A 23,682-nucleotide genomic window follows, 5' to 3' on the forward strand; every position below is an offset into this window, starting at 1 on the left:
TGACGCAAAAGATATGACGTTACAGTCGTATATATAGAAAGGCGCCAAAAATCCAAGCTCTCTGTTGTCTCAAAACGTAAATGCATTCCCTTTGTAGATTTCTATCGTGTTTTCTGCATGACATGTATTGCCACACATCCTTTGAATATTGTAGTAACCGTATCTGTGCATTTGTAACCTGTAATTGTAGATATAATTATTTGAATATGCCTACCGACAATGACTGAAAATAGTACTATTCTATGAATCTTAGCTTCCGCGGTGATGCGGCCGTCAAACCAGCTGTTTCAATCAGAGGGGGTTTATTGTGATTTAATAACCTCTGATTGACCAATCAGAATCGAGTAAATTCCAAATTTATGGTAGAATAACCAATAACAATTTGTCTGATGACCCTCTTGAGAAGCATGTCAAGACTCATGATTAAAACAAGGCTTTCCACAGTTTTCAAGGATGTGGGACAAAATTTCAATGTCAATGTGGATTTTGTAGATGTACTGCTTGACGGTACAGAAACCAAGCCAAGTACCATATCAGATCGTCCCGGGCTCAGTTTTCAAGGAGAACGACCACTGCATCGAGTTCATGTGCAGTGTGTTGAGAAGGACAGTAACCCTAGAGAGACCTTCGCTTTATGTTTGCTGCTCAGGACCAGTCACTTCCCTCTCGAAACTTTCAATGTGTGATTTTGCCAAATGTTAATATTAAATGTAGTTTATGCATTGAAGTTAATGAGACTGTTTGTTGATGCCCAGCTTTGGCACAAACACGGTATCTTTTAAAGCGGCATGATCGAGTGGCTCGATCCGTTTATTACCTCCTTCGCCATTCTTGTGGTTTCGACACTGAGGTCCATCCATGGTACGACCCAGAGGGCGTGATGGAAAAATATGAAAACAAAATTCTTTGGAATAGGCCCGCATACAGCCTCTGACGTATCCAGGCCAACAAACCTGATCTTGTCCTTTTTTGTTATCATTTATATCATGGAAGTGTCTTTCCCTTTTGACTCTCATGTGATTACCAAGATTCAGGGAAAACATGGCATACATGCGGACCTCGCTTTCCAAATGTCACGCTTGCATCCCAAGTTCCAAATTGTCCGTCTACCCCCATTGTTCTCGGTGCCTTAGCTTTGGTAACCCCCCCATATGTTGTCTGACATTGGGAGAGTACTCGGGCTTTCTGACAGGAACGCATCCATTCTGACAATCTGTGTAATGCAGAAGACTGCAAGGGCCCTGAACTAACCAGCCTGACTGTGCCAGGATCACCAAAACCCTCTTTGATGCATTTATTTTGTTTAACCGGTAAATAATACTACCAATGATGAAGATGATAATCTGGTAATACTTTATGGCAAACATCACATGGCACCACTATTGATATGTTGAGAAAAATAGAAGACAATCGATTTGTACGCACTATATTTTAGGAGCGTTCATTTAAATAGAGTAGGTTTCATCCTGTTCCGTCATAATTGAAAACAAATATTTACTTGCTGTGCTCATTACCTTTATCATCATGTTTCTTGCAAAATAGATGTCTTAACTTTTTTTCATTCAGCTGCCAATACTGTTTATATGCACGCTAACCTGGATAAATATTGGACGTTTCAGATACCTCTGTAAGTTTACTTTATCGAAAATGTGACTCTATGTTTTGATTTCATTTTATTCAAATACGGTTAGCAGGGCGTTAACAAATCAATAAAGCTGCAGAGCGGTAGGGAAGTCTAGTTGTTAAAGCGTTCGCTCTTCACGCTGATGGCCGGGTCCGATTCCCCATTTCTGGTGCCTCCTCCGTTATGTTGCTGGAATATTGCTAAAAGCAACGTAAAACCATACCCAATCACTCACTTTTATACTAAAACTTTTTTTCTATATCTATCTTGTTGAATAAGATAGAATCCTCTATATATCTGAACTTACGGCCAAATGAAATTTTACCATTTAAAAAAAATAAATTGGTCAAAGTTCAAACTAAATCAATGCAAGACATAGTTTAAAAACAACAATGATCTACAGAAAGCGATACACGTCCACGACACGTTTTTTGTTGCAGAAAATGCGAAAAGTGAAAAACACGTGCCGCTTGGGCAACCAAAAGTACACGTGCAATAAGGGTACACACATTGCTAAAAAAACAAAACACTACAGATATGCCACGACTGACACCCGAACAATGCGAACGAATCCTGGGTATGATACAGATGGGATCCGCCCATGCCCACATTGCTAGAACTAACCTGATGCAACGTTACAGACAGACCGGGCAGACATCAGACAGGCCAAGAACAGACAGACTGGTAACTACGCCCAATGAAGACCGGTACTTGCGTACTTTGCATCTAACATAGATTATATTTATATAGAAATAATGTATTTGTTTATAATTAGAAATGGAGGAAGGCAAGTTTAATTGTGTGTCCTGATGATAAATTAAACTCAAGTCAAATTATGTTTATTTCGTTAGGCCCCTGTACAATACAGTACATCTTATTTATATTTACAACAGAGTAGCACATATTCAAAATGAATACCTAGCATTATTGAGCAGGGACAGGTGGTGATAGTGATTACCAATAGTTGAACATATTTTGAAAATTATCTTATCGTAAATTTACAGTTGCAGTTTAGTAGCTGTGAATATTTAACAACATTTGAACCGTTTTCAAAGATAGGCAAATATATAACACGTAATGAATTATATACTTTAACTTTCAGAACGTCTGAATATCACACTAGTCTAATAGACTTAAGACTCAGCTTCATTGACTGAACAAGGCAATTCTAAAATTCCAAAAATTGCGAGACAATCAATGGAAGGTTGGTTATCCACGGATTACTAATAAATTCAGTATGAAAAACCCTAGCTAATAAGTCAATACAACCAGAGTCAGTCAGTACTACGGAAGATGTAAGTTTCAAAATAAAGCGCGGAAAATAAGCTATCCAACGGTATCACAAGCTATGAATAATTATTGTGGAGGCAAAAATGATCATAAATAATTAACTTCCAGTACTAGATAATCCATCAAATGTTTGAAAATCATAGTCACAAAAAACATCTTCAACACACGAATAAGGCAGCAAAGATATTTGTGATAACATACATCAAGTCAATACATGGTAAGAGTGTGCCATTAAATTACAAGAGTGACTAGACAAGTTTTACGACCTGGTGATAATTTCAAACATAAAATGGAGCTCATCCTCGATGTTTCTGCTGTCACATATTTTAGATATACCACTTAATCGTGCAAAGACTTTTCTTCTGGTATTCCATCGCAATGGTAACTCATGTAGTCTAAGTAGACATATATATCTCTTTTACACGAATGTCAGCCACATAATATTCAACATCTAAGAGCGATTTAATCTGTTTATGATGCACTAAATGTGGAGATCCATAATCAACCCAAACACGACCCAATCCACTAGTTTTTGCTTGGAAATAGAAATAAAGTGTTTATCATTACCTACGTCATAATTATACCAGACAAACCAAACACCCAAACCATTTGAACATAATTATAACAATGTTTCTTAAAGACGCCGCCCAGGTATGTCTTCCTGCCACTTCTACTTTTACCCGAGGCCAGGGTGTTAACTGACTGTAAAAGTCCAGTTTCCACCCCTGCCGAACTAGGCTACGATTTCTGGGCTCGATCATAGCGCCACCAGTGGCTATTACGAGTTGTGTCCTTTCCATGTCCCTCCTATTGACCAATCAGATTCCAACTCTCATATCACTTGCATTTGCTTCATATAAAATGGCGGCGCCCAGTCAAGACGATCTGATCGATAATCAAAATCTATATTGAGATAAAATGGTTCTTACTTCGCGAAGTGCATCAAATAAGGTGCGCACCTTGACATGAAAAGATTTGGAAGAATCTATTGACGCCGAGTTGGCGGTACAGATGCTTTGCAAATACTGCAATCGACTGAAATCTGCACGACAGTCTACGAACCGGATGTTGATTTCGTTACTTGGTTTTGATTGGACTATGCATAGACGCGTTAGTCCAGCTAGAATATAACTCCATAATTTCACCCGAGTTCGGCAAGGGTGGAAACTAGACTTTTATAATTAGATAACTACCTTGCCTCGTGAAGATGAACTTTTTCATAAATAACTAACTTTGTTTTGGATAACGATCCTCAAGCATTCTCAATAATTTACACCATTAAGTTACGCTTTGCAAATAATAATAAAAAATCTCCCACCAATTAAATATGTTATCCGCTATACAGTACCCTTTACGGAACCCTGCCTGTGCTTCTGGGATCTCCTTAAAGTAATCTGGATACCGTCGTAAACGATAACTCAAAATCATATTTTCCCTAAAATATTGATCAAAGAAATACCTCTATAATTATTTACACAATTACGATTACCCTTTTTATGAAGAGGAATAATGATTACTTTCGCCATTCCAATGGAAATACAGTAAACTACGGTTATAACGAACTCAAAGGGACTCCTAATTTTAGTTCGTCATAACCGTAGTTCGTTATAAGCATATATACATCATAACTACAGCAAATAGTCGTGTCCAAAAATGTAAGTTCGTTATATTCGTCAGTTCGTTAAAAGCGTGTTCGTTATAACCATAGTTTACTGTACACCCCGACTGTTTGGCTTTGACGACCTTTGGTTTAAAAACGTAAAAAAAAAAAAAAAATTGATATGAAAGATAAGGTTAATATTTTCTCCAAAATAACATTAAGTGCAAACTTTAAAGCCACGTATCTGATGGTTTCGTAGAGCTGTGGTTGAAATCTGGGAAATATGGCAGAACTATCCCATTTATTAAACAGTGTAGAAGGAATTAGCAGAGACAATATATACTTGTTTAAAAGAGAACACCACCAAAAGAATCCTTTTTAGTCTCTGATGGTCCGATAAAAATATTATTCAAAAGTGATGTTTTGAAAGGGAAAAAGGTTAAAAACGAACTGGTAATTCTCGCTATTCCACACGAGACAGTTAATGAGCATTTCAATATGGCCTGACGTTAAGGAAGATTATGGCGTACACCCGACTATGTATGGCATCGGAATATAGTAAACGTATTATTGGATGTTACAGGAAAATCAGGTAGCGTACTAACACAGTACGTTATTGAGAAAGCATGAGAATGTGTTAATTCCGGAAGTGATTCCTCTTTCGTAGTGAAACGATTCGGATGATTTCTCTTCCTCAAATCCATTCGTGACCAACTCGTGTTATTCCGGGACAAGCCGAATAGCGACTCGTGCCCTTCTCGTGGCCATTTTTGCGACCGGGTTCCGTCTTAGCGCAAAGGGCATACCTAACAAAATTGTCAACTCGTTGCGTAATGGTTCACACATTTCCCCCATATTTTACATATATTTCAGACGCAATTTAAAGCACATCGGGACATCCGGAATTATACAGTATGATTGAACACATTTGACTGTGTCTTTGGTATATTTTTAGATGCAAGACATATGTAAAATCAAAAATTATTTCTGAGGGATTCTTTGACGAAGAACTTGAAATCATACGCGCATTCTGATTGGTTTGTCGTATTTTCGCACATAACATTCATCGATAGGGGGACGAGTCTTCTTGCAGGTTACGGAAAGGGGCGAGTGGTGACGAATGCCTCAAATCATGTTCTGGTGTATGTATAAGTTTTCATAATGACATATAGTAGAGTCAGGTTTACAGCACGTTCAGAATGGCAAGTGGATTCCAGGTTCGCATGGACACTAACGTGACGTCCCCATAATGGTTTTAACATTGAATTTTGCTGTGTTGGTTATTTCTGTAATCTGTTGATGTGATTGTTTATGTGTCCAACGTGTGTGTCACATATGAAGCTGTGACATCACCGCAAGGTATTGGCACCACCCCTGTTTACCACAGGGGTTGGAATTGGTCTTCAGCAACCCATGCTTGTCGTAAGAGGCGAGCATGTTTAGCATAAGAGACTAACGGAATCGGGTGGTCAGGCTCGCTGAGTTGGTTCATGTATCTAATCGCACTTGTCCAAATTGCGTAGATCGATGCTCATGATGTCAATCACTGGATTGTCTGGTTCAGACTCGAATATTTAGAGACCGCCGTCATGTAGCTGGAATATTACTGAGGACGCTGTTAAACAACAAACAAACAAACAAACAAACAAACAAACAAACAAAACTGTTTTCCACCAATATCGTCAGCGAGTGGCGAAACACTATTCACAAGGCTGTACAAGAGGGATGTTTCAAACGTTTTAATGGCCAACCTTCTCTTAATGCAATATTCCAGCAGCTCCAGCTTTTAGTGTATACATTTTTGCATAATTGAAAGTTGGATATTTCCAGATTTGACGCATCAGTGCCAAAAATGTGTGATGCAATTCCCTTATTTTGACTTGTACCATATGTTCCCGTGAATTTTCATGCGAACAGTTGACTTGTCTTTGCATGTGTTTGTGTCGGGTGGCACCGGTTGGGCAAGATATGTGATTCATAAACACATGATTATGATATAATCGGATTCGTACAATGTAGTCATAGTCATACTACCTCCTACCATAGACTGACCATGTAATATTCTGGATGAGGGTAACTGTGGTAGAGACGCCGCATATAACTCTTGTTCTAACCACAGGAGTCCGTATCTAAAAATAGACGCCCTCATGCATATTCATGACCATCTCCACACGCGAGCCCGAAGGGCAATGATAACGCGCGTGCCCACACTGCGAGAGCAACAAGAGACTTCCTCAGCAGAATGGCATCAGAACCATGCAGTGGCCTGCCTTCAGTCCCCATGTAAATCCCATTAAGCACCTGTGGGACGAGATTCAAAGACGGCTGAATGACGTCCGACAAAGGCCGACAACTGCAGCTAGACTGCGTCAGGCGTTCCTCAAAGTGTGGGCTCAAGTGCCTATTGCCTTCATCAACCGCCTCATCCATTCCATGTATCGACGTTGCACGGCAGTCATCAATGCACATGGCGGACACACGAGATACTGACTTGTGATGCCATTTTCTCAGAGACTAGTGTTGTGTTTCACTTTAAGAACATTTGACACTTTAATTTCAACCTTGATGATCAGTTTTGCAAAGTTGCATCTTTTTAATATGTCTCAAAGTATGTTGACAGTGTTTGGACAAATAAGATTTCTTATATATCTATCAGTGGTGACGTTTCTTTTGCGGTTCAGTATATTTGTAATCACTTGGTCAAGACTCGAGTTTTTCAAAACGTCAACGTGAAAACGCCTCGACTATATGCCGAAACATAATTCATTGCGGGTAAAAGGCAAAATAGTGATGAAACTGATAAAAATGGTTCACCGAAACTCAGTGATGACACCATTTGTTCGCGAACAGGGTAAACATGTCTTCTCTACCGGTAACACCGCCACTCACAAATTTCATTTAAAAAAATCAGTCAGTGTTTGTTTAAGACTTACACAAACGCTTGTCTCAATCGTAATCTCACACAGGCGATATCTCCTGTAGGAGCATTAGTTAATACATTAAACCTCCACTATATAAAATTTCTCTTCATTTCGTCGCTTCTTGCTCTGTCGTCCTAGACCAATGTGGAAGTGGAGAAGCAGAGTAATTACAATGTCAAGAGGGAGCCATATATACATTTCTAAACTGAGTTATGACAATCCCAAAGCAGATTTCTGTTATAGCCCCAACAGTTGATCCAGACTGGGACACAATATCTCATTTTGTCGTGTAGCGATAATGGATTTTGTCCAGGAAGATGACACATTTAGTTTCCACTGCAAAGAAACTATCCATTTTCTGAATGGTTGTTGGTGTGTTGCTTAGTGTGACACATGGAAATAGCATCTGAATGGTTGTTGGTGTGTTGCTTAGTGTGACACATGGAAATAGCATCTGAATGGTTGTTGGTGTGTTGCTTAGTGTGACACATGGAAATAGCATCTGAATGGTTGTTGGCGTGTTGCTTAGTGTGACACATAGAAATAGCATCTGAATGGTTGTTGGTGTGTTGCTTAGTGTGACACATGGAAATAGCATCTGAATGGTTGATGGTGTGTTGCTTAGTGTGACACATGGAAATAGCATCTGAATGGTTGATGGTGTGTTGCTTAGTGTGACACATTGAAATAGCATCTGAATGGTTGTTGGTGTGTTGCTTAGTGTGACACATGGAAACAGCATCTGAATGGTTGTTGGTGTGTTGCTTAGTGTGACACATGGAAACAGCATCTGAATGGTTGTTGGCGTGTTGCTTAGTGTGACACATGGAAATATGGAAATAGCATCTGAATGGTTGATGGTGTGTTGCTTAGTGTGACACATGGAAATAGCATCTGAATGGTTGTTGGCGTGTTGCTTAGTGTGACACATGGAAATAGCATCTGAATGGTTGTTGGTGTGTTGCTTAGTGTGACACATGGAAATAGCATCTGAATGGTTGTTGGTGTGTTGCTTAGTGTGACACATGGAAATAGCATCTGAATGGTTGTTGGTGTGTTGCTTAGTGTGACACATGGAAATAGCATCTGAATGGTTGTTGGTGTGTTGCTTAGTGTGACACATGGAAATAGCATCTGAATGGTTGTTGGTGTGTTGCTTAGTGTGACACATGGAAATAGCATCTGAATGGTTGTTGGTGTGTTGCTTAGTGTGACACATGGAAATAGCATCTGAATGGTTGTTGGTGTGGTTGCTTAGTGTGACACATGGAAATAGCATCTGAATGGTTGTTGGCGTGTTGCTTAGTGTGACACATGGAAATAGCATCTGAATGGTTGTTGGTGTGTTGCTTAGTGTGACACATGGAAATAGCATCTGAATGGTTGTTGGTGTGTTGCTTAGTGTGACACATGGAAATAGCATCTGAATGGTTGTTGGTGTGTTGCTTAGTGTGACACATGGAAATAGCATCTGAATGGTTGTTGGTGTGTTGCTTAGTGTGACACATGGAAATAGCATCTGAATGGTTGTTGGTGTGTTGCTTAGTGTGACACATGGAAATAGCATCTGAATGGTTGTTGGTGTGGTTGCTTAGTGTGACACATGGAAATAGCATCTGAATGGTTGTTGGCGTGTTGCTTAGTGTGACACATTGAAATAGCATCTGAATGGTTGTTGGTGTGTTGCTTAGTGTGACACATGGAAATAGCATCTGAATGGTTGTTGGTGTGTTGCTTAGTGTGACACATGGAAATAGCATCTGAATGGTTGTTGGCGTGTTGCTTAGTGTGACACATGGAAATAGCATATATCTTCAGCTACATCTGCAAAACCAGATATTTTTTATACAAACTACAAATTTCCGACTTTAGCAGCTGTCTGCAAACCTACCCCCATTGTAGACTAGAGAGTATACTTCTTGGTATTTATTGCCTTAGCATGTATTTGTGAGAAGTGCCAACGGTAGGGAGGGAAAGTTGAAACGCTCACAATTTCGTGAATCATCACTCTCAATCGGAATAGTCGGAATCGTACAATGGACTCCGCTGTAAGCAGAGATTTCTTAAGATTTTGGAACTGACTTGTGGCGTATGTCCCACAATGTTTCAAATTACAGGAACCACCAAACTTTCCTTGTCCTTGACGAGAACCATTTCATCAAAGTTGTTCAAGTATAGAATCGGTTGCAGAAACTGGACTTGACCGCTCATGATGTAATTTCCACTCCTTGTGGCTGCTAATACTCATCGGACTGCTACCAACCTGTTGATCATATAATCACGGGTGACGTCTCTATTGTTGATAATAACATCCTTCGTCAATTATTCAAATCGTGAGCAGCAAGGTACCATTTAGGATCACAACTTTGAAATGATTATGGATGCTGTAGAATCATATCCCAAAAATGTGCCAATTTGTTAATTTGATGAAACTTAATCCTCAGCAAACTTTAAGCAGTACATACACAATCTTGATGCAATGGCAGAAACATGTATATTCCATCTACAAAACAAGTACCCCATCAGCCCAGCCCCAAAACAACAACAACAAGAACAAGAACAACAACAAGAACAACAAACCACCAAAAGAACACCCCCAAAACAATATTACGCGGTCAGGGCCTTCATAGGAGGTAGTAGCACTATTATAAAAAAGCAGAGTTCATTTACGATGCCGACTATATCATGAGCATGTATTTATATATCACTATCAAATAGTGAACAAATATCAATGTTTCACCTAAAAGAACACGGTACACGCGACAAGACATGCACTAAATGGTTCAACCATACACGTTTTTTTTCTGCAGGACAAGTTTGCATTCAACACAGGTTAACGGGGAAGCCAGTCGCTTACGTAGCCCCAAAGAACTGCAGGGTTGCGCTACTTAGGTCTTCATCATGTCAACGTGGTTCCAATTCCAGATTCCAGATTCACCTTGATTGTGATTCTTAGGTTATCGGCATCACTTTAGGTTTTCCTCCCAAGTCAAACTGACACGCTGTGATAATGACGAAGGTGAAGCGGCCTTAAACCAAACTCAATCACTCATTATAATTCTACACTCAAGTTTGTCAGCACCATACCCATGCTTCACCAAAGTGGTAAACGTCTGAGACATGCATCATTCGGTAAGGGTTTGCCACAGTTCACTGACACGGGATGTGGCGCTCCAGGTACCAGGCAAATAAAACGAGAACAAATTTCATTACCGTAGTTATGTATAGAAATGTACGTGCATGTTGACGTCAAATGTACGTATTTATGCAAATGTTCAGTGGGCTTAGTCAGACAGAATTTCTGTTTTCTTTGCTTCAATAGTTCGGACAAGGTAAGCAGCTTGCACTAGTAATTCGTGGGGTCACATTTGGGGTGATAATACCGTTTAGTTTCAGGTTTTATTTCGCTGCTGAAAATAACGTCAAATAACTTTTCTATAACAGGGAATTTTATTTCCTTCAGCAAATTAAAAATATTCACTTGCTAAGCCATCAACTATAGTAGCTATATTTTTCTTAATACTGTGTATGCCTTGACTGTTTGTGTGAGTGAGTGAGTGAGTGAGTTGGGCTTATCGCCGCTTTTAACAGTATTCCAGTTATGTCACGGCGTGTCGGCTTAATGTGGGAGGAAAGCCCGAAGTGATGCAGGTCTCAGACGTTTACCTCTTCGGTGAAACCCACGGGCACGGGTATGGTGCTGACAAACCTAGAAACATAATCGGGGCGAACCGGGATTCGAACCCACAATCATAGGTTTCTGGCTGACTGTTTGTGAATTTGCACTAAGTAACTAGGCTAGGTTAATATACTCCATTGTGTCCGAAACGTTGTGTTCCTCATTACAAAGAAGTTGCCATCCATAAATTCTCTTCCTAATGTGTATCACTTCAAAATGCAATTCTAAAAGACTCCAATGTCTTTCGTTTAATTATTTTTATTAATACTTTTAAAATATTCATAAAAGTCGCCAATGTTAATCCGTCATGATTTATTACATATTGCGTTCTTACTCAATGGCCTACGGTGTTATTACAATTCAGCATATGAAAGATTTACGGTATTTTTTTTATCTTCCAAAAAAGCGCTTTTATCTGTAAACACATCCGTATCGTGGAACTCCCTGCTACTATAAGCACAGCCAAGAACTCGAGTTTTGATTTTCTTAAGGGCTTTCAGTATATGCCTTGTTAATATCATAAACCGCATTCACGGCTAATCCATTGATGTGGCCCTCGTGTCATACAGTACTTTGAGTGTGTGACGTCAGTGCGCCAACTCTGCTAGGCGATAAGATTTTACTTTAATTATTCAACTCCAAACTTTATATTTCCTTATGTTTATAATTTATGTAAATCTGTATGCACATTTTGTAAACATATACACGTAAATGTAGCTTTATGATATTACAGTACCAACATCAGAATCCATCGAATTTTGTTATCGGCGTCCCGGGGATTATCTGCGATTCAAATGTAGAGTTCCCGGCCCATAGCCGATATAACATCGCTATTGCCGATGAGTCGAACGGTATTTCTCCTGCTTTATTTAAGTTTATTTAACGACACGTATTCCAAATCAGGTATTCAAACACGAACCACCTGGCTGTAAATCACTTGTGACTTCAACTACCTTGAGTTATCAAAGAAGATACGCTAATGACACTCAGACAATGGACCTACAAAGTACCTTTGTAAATTATCTGGAGATGTATTAAGCTACCACTGAAAGCTTTCATTCTTCGAATAATAATTTAAAATGACAGGGCACCATGCGAAGTAACGTTAGCCGGATAATCGAGCCATGGAACTAATACCTTCTCACTTTCATTATCGTAAAATGAGAGTAGGTCACATCAGAGCTACTTATCGATTTCATTTTGGAGATGCTACACTGTGATGAAATTATGTCTTCGAGAAAACTTTCACTACCATAATACGTTCAATTGATGTTTGAAAATAACCGGCATCGTTCTTCCTTGAAAAGTTTTTTTTTTTATGGAGTTGATTATTATTCAGTCGGTTACGATTCATTTTTTAAATTAATTTATTCATGATTCTTCCGGTTATTTTCAATTAATAGTCGTGGGTATGTGATGGTGCCGTGACGTACTTGCCTGTCGCTGCCACATGACTATTGTCATTTGGGATGTTCAAAATGAGGTATTTTCCCGACAGTAAATACGTGTATATATAATCTTTTAGCCCACGCAGCGTGAGATAGGACATTAATAATCCACCTGGGCAGAGGTATAGAAAGAAAAGTTATTTCTTGTTAATGTCTCATTCCTCAAGACTGATTGCCAAAGGATGATGGGCTGGCACCCATGGCGTTTGATGGAGGGATATGGTTCTTTCAGAAGACATTTTCGCAAGAGACACCACGAATATTTTTTCATAAAGGTATAAAGACATACACCGGTAATATATACATATGCAAGGATAATGGAGATACTTTAAAGGATAATGGATACACTTACAAGGATAATGGGGACATGCAAGGATAATGGAGATACTTTAAAGGATAATGGATACACTTCCAAGGATAATGGGGATATGTAAAGATAATGGAGACACAGGGATAATGATGACAGGCAAGGATAATAAAGACACTTACAAGGATAATGGAGACATGCAAAGATAATAGAGACACTTACAAGGATAATGGATACACTTACAAGGATAATGGGGACATCAAAGATAATGGAGACATGCAAGGATAATGGAGACACTTACACTTATAAGGATAATGGAGACATGCAAGGATAATGGATACACTTACAAGGATAATGGGGACATGCAAAGATAATGGAGACATGCAAGGATAATGGAGACACTTACAAAGATAATGGAGACATGCAAGGATAATGGAGACACTTACACTTGTAAGGATAATGGAGACATGCAAGGATAATGGATACACTTACAAGGATAATGGGGACATGCAAAGATAATGGAGACATGCAAGGATAATAGAGATTCTTACAAAGATAATGGAGACATGCAAGGATAATGTAGACACTTACACTTGTAAGGAAAATGGAGACATGCAAGGATAATGGATACACTTACAAGGATAATGGGGACATGCAAAGATAATGGAGACATGCAAGGATAATAGAGATACTTACAAAGATAATGGAGACATGCAAGGATAATGGAGACACTTACAAGGATAATGGAGACATGCAAGGATAATGGAGACATGCAAGGATAATGGAGATACTTACAATGATAATGGAGACATGCAAAGATAATGGAGACATGCAAGGATAATGGAGATACTTACAAAGATAATGGAGACATGCAAGGATAATGGAGACACTTACAAGGATAATGGAGACATGCAAGGATAATAGAGATACTTACAAAGATAATGGAGACATGCAAGGATAATGGAGACACTTACAAGGATAATGGAGACATGCAAGGATAATGGAGACACTTACAAGGATAATGGAGACATGCAAGGATAATGGAGCCACTAACAAGGATAATGGGGACATGCAAAGATAATGGAGACATGCAAGGATAATAGAGATACTTACAAAGATAATGGAGACATGCAAGGATAATGGAGATACTTACAAAGATAATGGAGACATGCAAGGATAATGGAGACATGCAAGGATAATGGAGACACTTACAAAGATAATGGAGACATGCAAGGATTATGGAGACACTTACAAAGATAATGGAGACATGCAAGGATTATGGAGATACTTACACTTACAAGGATAATGGAGACATGCAATGATAATGGATACACTTACAAGGATAATGGGGACATGCAAAGATAATGGAGACATGCAAGGATAATGGAGACATGCAAGGATAATAGAGACACTTACAAGGATAATAGAGACACTTACAAGGACAATAGAGACACTAACACTTACAAGGATAATGGAGACATGCAAGGATAATGGTGACACTTACAAAGATAATGGAGACATGCAAGGATTATGGAGATACTTACACTTACAAGGATAATGGAGACACTTACAAGAATAATGGAGACACTTACAAGGATAATGGATACACTAACAAGGATAATGGGGACATGCAAAGATAATGGAGACATGCAAGGATAATGGAGACACTTACAATGATAATGGAGACACTTACAAGGATAATGGATACACTTACAAGGATAATGGATACACTAACAAGGATAATGGGGACATGCAAAGATAATGGAGACATGCAAGGATAATGGAGACACTTACAATGATAATGGAGACATGCAAGGATAATGGAGACACTTACAAGGATAATGGAGACACTTACAAGGATAATGGAGACACTTACAAGGATAATGGATACACTAATAAGGATAATGGGGACATGCAAGGATAATGGAGACACTTACAAAGATAATTGAAAACATGCAAGGATTATGGAGATACTTACACTTACAAGGATAATGGAGACACTTACAAGGATAATGGAGACACTTACAAGGATAATGGATACACTAACAAGGATAATGGGGACATGCAAAGATAATGGAGACATGCAAGGATAATGGAGACACTTACAATGATAATGGAGACATGCAAGGATAATGGAGACACATACTTAGTAATATACATTGAAGACATAACCAAAGGCTAACAGAGACACATGCGTGTGATATAGACACATACAAGTGTGATATAGACACAGACAAGTGTGATATAGACACAGACAGGTGTGATATAGACACAGACAAGTGTGATATAGACACAGGCAGGTGTGATAGAGACACAGACAAGTGTGATATAGACACAGGCAAGTGAGATATAGACACAGACAGGTGTGATATAGACACATGGAAGTGTGATATAGACACAGACAAGTGTGATATAGACACAGACAAGTGTGATATAGACACAGACAGGTGTGATATAGACACAGACAGGTGTGATATAGACACAGACAAGTGTGATATAGACACAGACAGGTGTGATATAGACAGAGACAGATGTGATATAGACACAGGCAAGTGAGATATAGACACAGACAGGTGTGATATAGACACATGCAAGTGTGATATAGACACAGACAGGTGTGATATAGACACATGCAAGTGTGATATAGACACAGACAAGTGTGATATAGACACAGACGAGTGTGATATAGACACAGACAAGTGTGATATAGACACAGACAGGTGTGATATAGACACAGACAGGTGTGATATAGACATAGACAAGTGTGATATAGACACAGACAGGTGTGATATAGACAGAGACAGATGTGATATAGACACATACAAGTGTGATATAGACACAGACAGATGTGATATAGACACAGACAAGTGTGATATAGACACAGGCAAGTGAGATATAGACACAGACAGGTGTGATATAGACACATGCAAGTGTGATATAGACACAGACAGGTGTGATATAGACACATGCAAGTGTGATATAGACACAGACAAGTTTGATATAGACACAGACAAGTGTGATATAGACACAGACAAGTGTGATATAGACACAGACAAGTGTGATATAGACACAGACAGGTGTGATATAGACACATACAAGTGTGATATAGACACAGACAAGTGTGATATAGACACAGACAGGTGTGATATAGACACATACAAGTGTGATATAGACACAGACAGGTGTGATATAGACACAGACAAGTGTGATATAGACACAGACAAGTGTGCTAGAGATATTTGAAATAATAAACGGAGTCAAAAAAAGGTAGCACACACCACACGCTGTAGAGAACACAGACATGATTACCTAAGATATCGTTTAAACAATACATTGTACCCATGTAGGGAATCGAACCCGGGTCTTTGGCGTCACGAGCGCACGCTTTAACCACTAGGCCACCCGACCGCATATATACATATTCATATCTACCCCTCGAGATTTATTTAGATTCACTTTTACTTACGAATATATTTCCCTTATGTTTATTCAAACAATATCACTAAATAAACGTCAGGGGGCAACCTGTGTTTGTTAAAGAAAAAAACTATTCCATCTATGTGACGTCATAGCACAGAAACGCTACAACATGACGTCACATTTCAATGTCTTAAAGATAGTCCCTCCCTAAACCAATTTGCGCAGATATTGTGATATTAGCACAGGGAGCCCAGCTTACGCTTCCCTTACACACGGCATTTCGTAACAAGTGCATCGCTTTATAAATTTTCACCTGTACACAAAGACAAAAGCAGACGCAAATACAATCTGTAGGTTAGTGATTTTAATAATGTGCGAACCTCCATGTCGAACGAAACCGACAGGAGCACATTAAACCATCGGCAATAACTAAACACGGATACCACAAGAAATTGCTATGACAAATTTCAATAACCGGTAAACTATTAATGATCGATTCACGATGAAAAAACAATGCAAACATAACGTAAGGAAGAAATATACGTTTTATTATTTATACGTTTATCAAACACTACAGTAGAGTAAATCAAATACTTTTTCCTAGCCACGTCTAATTGAATATTTGTAACAATAACTTTCATGGTAAGACGGGTGTTAGTTCAAAAGAATCCACCCATGTCAAGAGCCGCAAGCAAAACACTCTGTTTTGATCAGTGTCCCATGATGTAGCTTTTCCGTAATGGGAGCTTGTCTCGCTTAAAGGTTGCGCCTGCTGACCAAGTTTAGCGGAAGGTGAGATAAAGTATTGATGGGTACTTTGTGCAACAGAATTTGGTCTGGTTCTGCTTGCGTTCGGTTTGAAAACCGAGGTGAACCCGTGTTGACCAATGTGACATCCAAGTTAACATTGGTTGACCAATGTTAATTTATGTTAACTGATTTACGTCATACTTCGGTTGACCTAAACCTTCTGAACTCTGGGATGCGGTACTCTGGCAAGGAGCCTCCAAGTGACGTCATCTGTAAAGGAAATTAGTTTATTTATTGATTCAATCACGATGAAAAGCATTTTAATGAATACAATTAACTAGGTGTTGATGGTTTATATGTACAGCGATATTTAAGTTTCGATTGTGGAAATAAATACTTTAGATTTGATAATGCAACCATAATAATGATTTTGCATCTCGTTTGATGTTATTAGCTTTATTCTTAACTTTCTTGTCGTTTTATGTGCATTAAATAAACTACCGGGAAAAAGAAAGCTTTCACCGACTTCACTTGACCAAACACATAAAACAAAGGCAAATGTGAGATTTATGATGATTAATTTACAAACAGAAATCGTTTTCCATGAATTAGAATGAAAATGCTTTGTAATGCCGATATTGCATTCTCCGCAATACACAAAGAAAGAATCAAGGGGTCAAAATAAAAAAATTACACAAATCAGAGCTCATTGAAAAAGTGCATGAAGAGTCCGTTAATGACACGGTAGTCAGGTAACACGTCATCAATAGCGAGTGTGACCGCCCTGGGCATCCATGCACGCCAACACACGCCTCCTCATTGACGTCGTCAGTCGGCGGAAAACGTCAACAGGAATCCTGTTCCATAAGTTCAATAGAGTCTGTTCAAGTTCCTGTCGGTTCGCTGGAGGCGGTACATGTTGTCTCAGCTGACGATCAAGATGATCCCAGAGATGTTCAATGAGAATAGTGTGTGCTATTGTAGATTGTGTGTGATATTGTAGATTGCGTGTGATAGAAGCATTCAGTCTGTCAGCTATAGGGTTCAAGTGTAGGTTGTGTGACAGAGGCTCTGATATTGGCTGTGTAGATTGTGTGTGATCTTTTAGGTTGTATGTGATATTGTGGATTGTGTGTGATATTGTAGGCTGTGTATAATAGTGTAGATTGTGTGTGATATTGTAGGTTGTGTGTGATATAGATTGTGTGTGTGATGTTGTAGGTTGTGTGTGATATTGTAGGTTGTGTGTGATATAGATTGCGTGTGTGATATTGTAGGTTGTGTGTGATATTGTAGATTGTGTTCGATATAGATTGTGTGTTATGTTGTAGATCGTGTGTGATATTGTAGATTGTGTGTTATGTTGTAGATTGTGTGTGATATTGTAGGTGGTGTGTGATATTGTAGGCTGTGTGTAATAGTGTAGATTGTGTGTGATATTGTAGGTTGTGTGTGATATTGTAGGTTGTGTGTGATATAGATTGTGTGTGTGATATAGATTACGTGTGTGATATTGTATTTGTGTGTGATATTGTAGATTGTGTTCGATATAGATTGTGTGTGATATTGTAGATTGTGTGTGATGTTGTAGGTTGTGTGTGATATAGATTGTGTGTGATATTGCAGGTTGTGTCTGATATTGTAGGTTATGTGTTATTTTGTAGATGGGTGTGATATAGATTGTGTGATATTGCAGGTTGTGTATGATGTTGAAGATTGTGTGTGATATAGGTTTTGTGTTTGATAGAGACAGTTCAGCTCGAGGTCATCGTGTAATCGTGATAAAAAAAAACAAACACATTCGGATGCAGTGACACAACACATGTTTCGAAGGTGTACATCAAAAGTAAATCTAGATATCCTTCCAACTCGTCTAACCTAGAACCATTCGACACGCTGAATGTTTGTTTGTGTGGATATCACGCTCATAGACCTATTCCAGGGAACCTCAATCAGTGAACTAATACTTGCCAAGAAAAAACAAAGCTCGATTCTATGTCTGCAGTTAGGTCTTTGTTACTGAATAATATGATACAATGATACTTGTAATGTGATACTTAAAATGCATAGTGAATTGGAAGAATGTTGTGTGCCTGTTTACTCCAACAAAGTCTCGTGATTCATTATGAGAAAAAGTTCCAAAATGACCTTTCATGTGTGACCACGAGTGCGTGAGTGAGTTGGGATAACGCCGCTTTTAACAGTATTCCGGTTATATCACGGCGTGGTGACCCCGGCGTAGTGACAACAACAACAACAACATTCCGTATACCAATCTAGCCTAAAACGTTGTGTGTAGATCAAAGTTCAGATCCTAAAGGTGACCTTTGCCCTTGGTTTGAAGCCATCACTTACACAATATTCAAGTAGATGTTGTCTTGGACATCTTCAGTGTTGGGTGGCAACATTACAGCAACTTTGCATATTTTAATACTTTAGGGCATACTCAATCAGGAATGCTTGAGTGAGTGAATGAGTGAGTGAGTGAGTGAGTGAGTTGGGTTTAACGCCGCTTTTAACATTATTCCAGTCATATCACGGCTTGTCAGATTAATGTCGGAGGCAAGCCCCAAGTGATGCAGGTCTCAGACGGGTATGGTGTTGACGAACCTAGAAGCATAATCGGGGCGAACCGGGATTCGAACCCACAATCATAGGTTTATGGCGTGCCCAAGGGACGCAACTCTGCACAGCGAATCGCGGCGCCTTAGACGACTAGGCCACCGTGCCCCCACAAATGCTGGACCAAAATGAAATTTGAAAAAGGGAATAGCGTAAGACAGACGATAAAAAATCGACACGCGAAATCGTCCCCCAAACGAAAACTTCCTCCATTATGGGGATTCGCCTCAGTGGAGGTTAAGATGGGTTCGCGGTGCAGAGCAATTTCAACGATCATGACGATTGAGCCGAAGCCCAGTCTTCCTGCTTCTGCCTCGGAATTTTTGTAATACATTGTCTTTTAAATGTTTATTTTAATACCGTATCCACAACATATATCACCTCAATAGCAACACGGAAGATGTTTTCAGTTGTTTACTCAGGGGATTAATCCCTGACAGGCACTTATTGTGTGGAATAGGGCCGAGGGCAGCCAGTGGTTTGGTAACCAAACAGGATGTAAGTAATAATACGCTGGTTACGGATTGTTAATTGTTATTTTATTTATTCACAATTTCAGGATCAAATGTCGTTTCATTTAACAAAAAATGCAATTTTGTTATATTTTTTGTAGAATTAATATAAATAGCAGAAATAGTATATGTATAACGGCTAAGATAGATAATAGATGAAGGCAGCAAAAGTATCACCCAATGAAAACAGTCGTCACCGCTGCGCCGGTAGCTTTAGGCCACGCCCCCAAATAGGACGTCATTTACGGAGTGTGTTATTACCACTCATTTACTTGGACATTTACATTCTTTCCACCAATAATATGAATTTTCTCGAAAATTGACGAAATGTATTTAGAAAAACTGATATTCGCAAAAATAGCAGTCGTTTTTTTTCCTTTTAACTGTCTTTTAACGTGAACAGCTTTGGCGATGGCACTGATTATCCCTTTCCTAAAACAGTAAGGACTGTATTTAAACTCAGACCGAATGATGTTGCTTGCACAGCGGAGATACCGGATTATAAGTGACAGAGTGCAGGTTGGTTGTTTGTTTTTGAACGCCACACATGGCAATATTCAAGCTATATGACAGCGGTCTGTAAATAATCAAGTCTGAACTCGACAATCCAGTGATTGACATCATGAGCACCAATCTACGCAATTGTGATACGATTTTCAACCGTTTGCGGGTTTCTCTATTGTTATTAACATTGACATACCTAACGTCCGTCTTCAATAAAAACTAGCACAGAGCAACACCTGTCTTTGACGTCAAGATTGAATTCTGTTTATACTATCAATATCTGAATATAACGCATCTGTTATTTGTTTTTTAAAAGAGACGATGCGTGCTGTACCTAATTGCAACCTATCGTGAATCTTATACGTATATCTTGGTTACAGGGCGATGACACGTATCAACATTTGTCAACTGGTACTCTGAAAGCTGGATGCACTTCTGAAGAGGACGCTGACTGATGAAGTGTGTGTTTCAAGTCGCCAATGTGTGGAATCATGTGTACACTTCTCCACAGTGCCACCGCAACAGTGAATGGGTCGACCATTTTCAAAAGTGAACCCATCCTTCCCATTCCAGCAGCTGTGAAGTTTGTATGTAAGAAGATATCGGACAACTTGAACACTGTTTTGGTACATTGTATGGAATCTGCCAGTGGTAAATACAGGATTAACACCGAGTAACGTTTCTTGTAAGAGCGTTAATGTCTCATCAGACAGTCGCATAGTTTGACGTACATTCCCAGTAGACCGTCCTCACTAATCGAAGTAAGACGAGTTCGACAACTGTCTGGTTTAAGTCATGTCCCAATACAGTAAACTACGGTTATAACGAACTCAAAGAGCCCACTAATTTTAGTTCGTAATAACCGCAGTTCGTTATATGCATACATACAGCATATATACAACAAGTGTCCGGGACTAAAAAATAAGTTCGTTTTATCGATCAGTTCGTTATAAGCGTGTTCGTTATAAACGTGGTTTATTGTAGATGAAAATGATGAGCTAGACCGCTGTCTGAAGAAGCCAGTGCACCAATAGCTCGACCATGTCGACGGAACTTGTAAGCTTTATGCCGTTCATTGTGACGCTCAGCTTCTATGCAGTGGTTGGTACAGCTGGAAACATACTGATCAGTATCGTGTACTTCAGGGAGCGCGTCAAGCTGACTCACACGTTATTCATTAAGATATTGAGTGTTGTTGACCTGACTGTGTGTGCGGTCATCATACCCTACACCATCGTGTTCGAGATGCACCTGATCCGGGTCGACTTCGTCTGCCGCTTGGTGGAGGTGGTCAGGCATGTTCTGGTGGTGTATTCTAACATGATTTTGGTATCGATTGCCATAGAAAGGTATTTCGCCGTATGTAAACCTTTGAAGCGTCTACGCTATGGACGTCTTCGGATTATTGTTATCGTAGGATTTATTATCAGCATTGCACTTGCCTTTCCTGCTGCAACTGTATTTAAGGTCTATAAGGACGTCTGCGTACCTGACACCGGAAGTACACACAATCTGACCGGACGTGACGTCACTACGACGCAAGAGACAGAATGTATGGACACGGTTAAAGGAATGGAATACTGTCACTTCACAACAGACACCCTCGGGGATATTGGATCTTTGGTGTATCAGGGGATATTGCTGTTGGGTTTCGTCGTGGGGTTGCTGATTTTTTCTGTCATATATCCTCTTGTGTATCGGGTTGTGCTGAAACGATCCCACTGGCGTCAGAACCGCGTGGGCCCCGTCCGAATGACCGACTTGAGTGACCAGTCCAACGCGCCATCCACGTCCAAGACGACGTTGAACACCAGGCACGCAATCAACAAAGGCACCAGCACCAACGCGGAACCAGAAGTGGACACCCCAAAATCCAAACACCTACAGGTGTTGCCTATTTATTCCGTCCAAGTGGGGAAACTATCGCCACGAAGCGATAAGCACCAGACAACACAACCGAGAAACAGCAAGACAGGGACCATGCTGTTTGTGTGCACCCTGATCTACGTCTTAGTGTGGGTGCCTTTCTGGATTGATGTCTTCGCATCGATTGAGAACCTGACCTTCAGATATATTTTCCTTCTCGGAAGCGTGACCAACCCTATTGTGTACGGAGTTATGAGCAAACAGGTGCGGAAAGAGATATTGGCGCTGTTTACGTGCCGCCCGCCTGAACGATGAGACTGCAATATCACTGGCATCGGTACAGCAGGATATTCGAGGTCGAAACACACGGGACGGAATAAACTGCTGCAATGCCGTATCGCTTGACATGACGCCCTGCTCTTGGTAGTCACACACCAGACATCATGTTCTTGCTATATTGGCGCTCTGCTCTCGATCGACACATACCATACACCAGGCTCTTGCTATGTTGACACTCTGCTCTCGATCGCCACAAACAATACACCAGGCTCTTGCTATGTCGGCGCTCTGCTCTCGATCACCACACACCAGACATCATATTCCTGCTATTTGGCGCTCGGCTCTCGATCGCCACACACCAGACATCATGCTCTTGCTATGTCGGCGCTCTGCTCTCGATCGACACATACCATACACCAGGCTCTTGCTATGTTGGCACTCTGCTCTCGATCGTCACACACCATACACCAGGCTCTTGCTACGTTGGCACTCTGCTCTCGATCGCCACAAACAACACACCAGGCTTTGCTATGTTGGCACTCTGCTCTCGATCGCCACACACCAGACATCATGCTCTTGCTATGTTGGCACTCTGCTCTCGATCGCCACACACCAGACATCATGCTCTTGCTATGTTGGCACTCTGCTCTCGATCGCCACACACCAGACATCATGCTCTTGCTATGTTGGCACTCTGCTCTCGATCGCCACACACCAGACATCATGCTCTTGCTATGTTGGCACTCTGCTCTCGATCGCCACACACCAGACATCATGCTTTTGCTATGTTGGCACTCTGCTCTCGATCGCCACACACCAGACATCATGCTCTTGCTATGTTGGCACTCTGCTCTCGATCG

The 23,682-nt window shown here is 40.0% G+C and overlaps 1 protein-coding gene across 1 annotated transcript; it reads left to right on the plus strand.

Annotated features, from left to right (window-relative positions):
- Nucleotides 1–21,718: 21,718 nt before the first annotated feature.
- Nucleotides 21,719–22,858, plus strand: LOC124142501 (cholecystokinin receptor type A-like). The gene has a single exon (XM_046511015.2). The coding sequence runs from the start codon at nt 21,719–21,721 to the stop codon at nt 22,856–22,858; it is 1,140 nt and encodes a 379-aa protein (XP_046366971.2).
- The last annotated feature ends 824 nt before the right edge of the window (nt 22,859–23,682 follow it).

This window comes from Haliotis rufescens, unplaced genomic scaffold (assembly GCF_023055435.1).
Source record: "Haliotis rufescens isolate VD_foot unplaced genomic scaffold, xgHalRufe1.0.p SCAF_8, whole genome shotgun sequence".
Lineage (NCBI taxonomy): Eukaryota > Metazoa > Mollusca > Gastropoda > Lepetellida > Haliotidae > Haliotis > Haliotis rufescens.

Excerpts from the sequence above, each read along its gene's own strand:
- LOC124142501 (XM_046511015.2), top strand. The coding sequence starts at position 21,719 with ATGTCGACGGAACTTGTAAGCTTTATGCCGTTCATTGTGACGCTCAGC.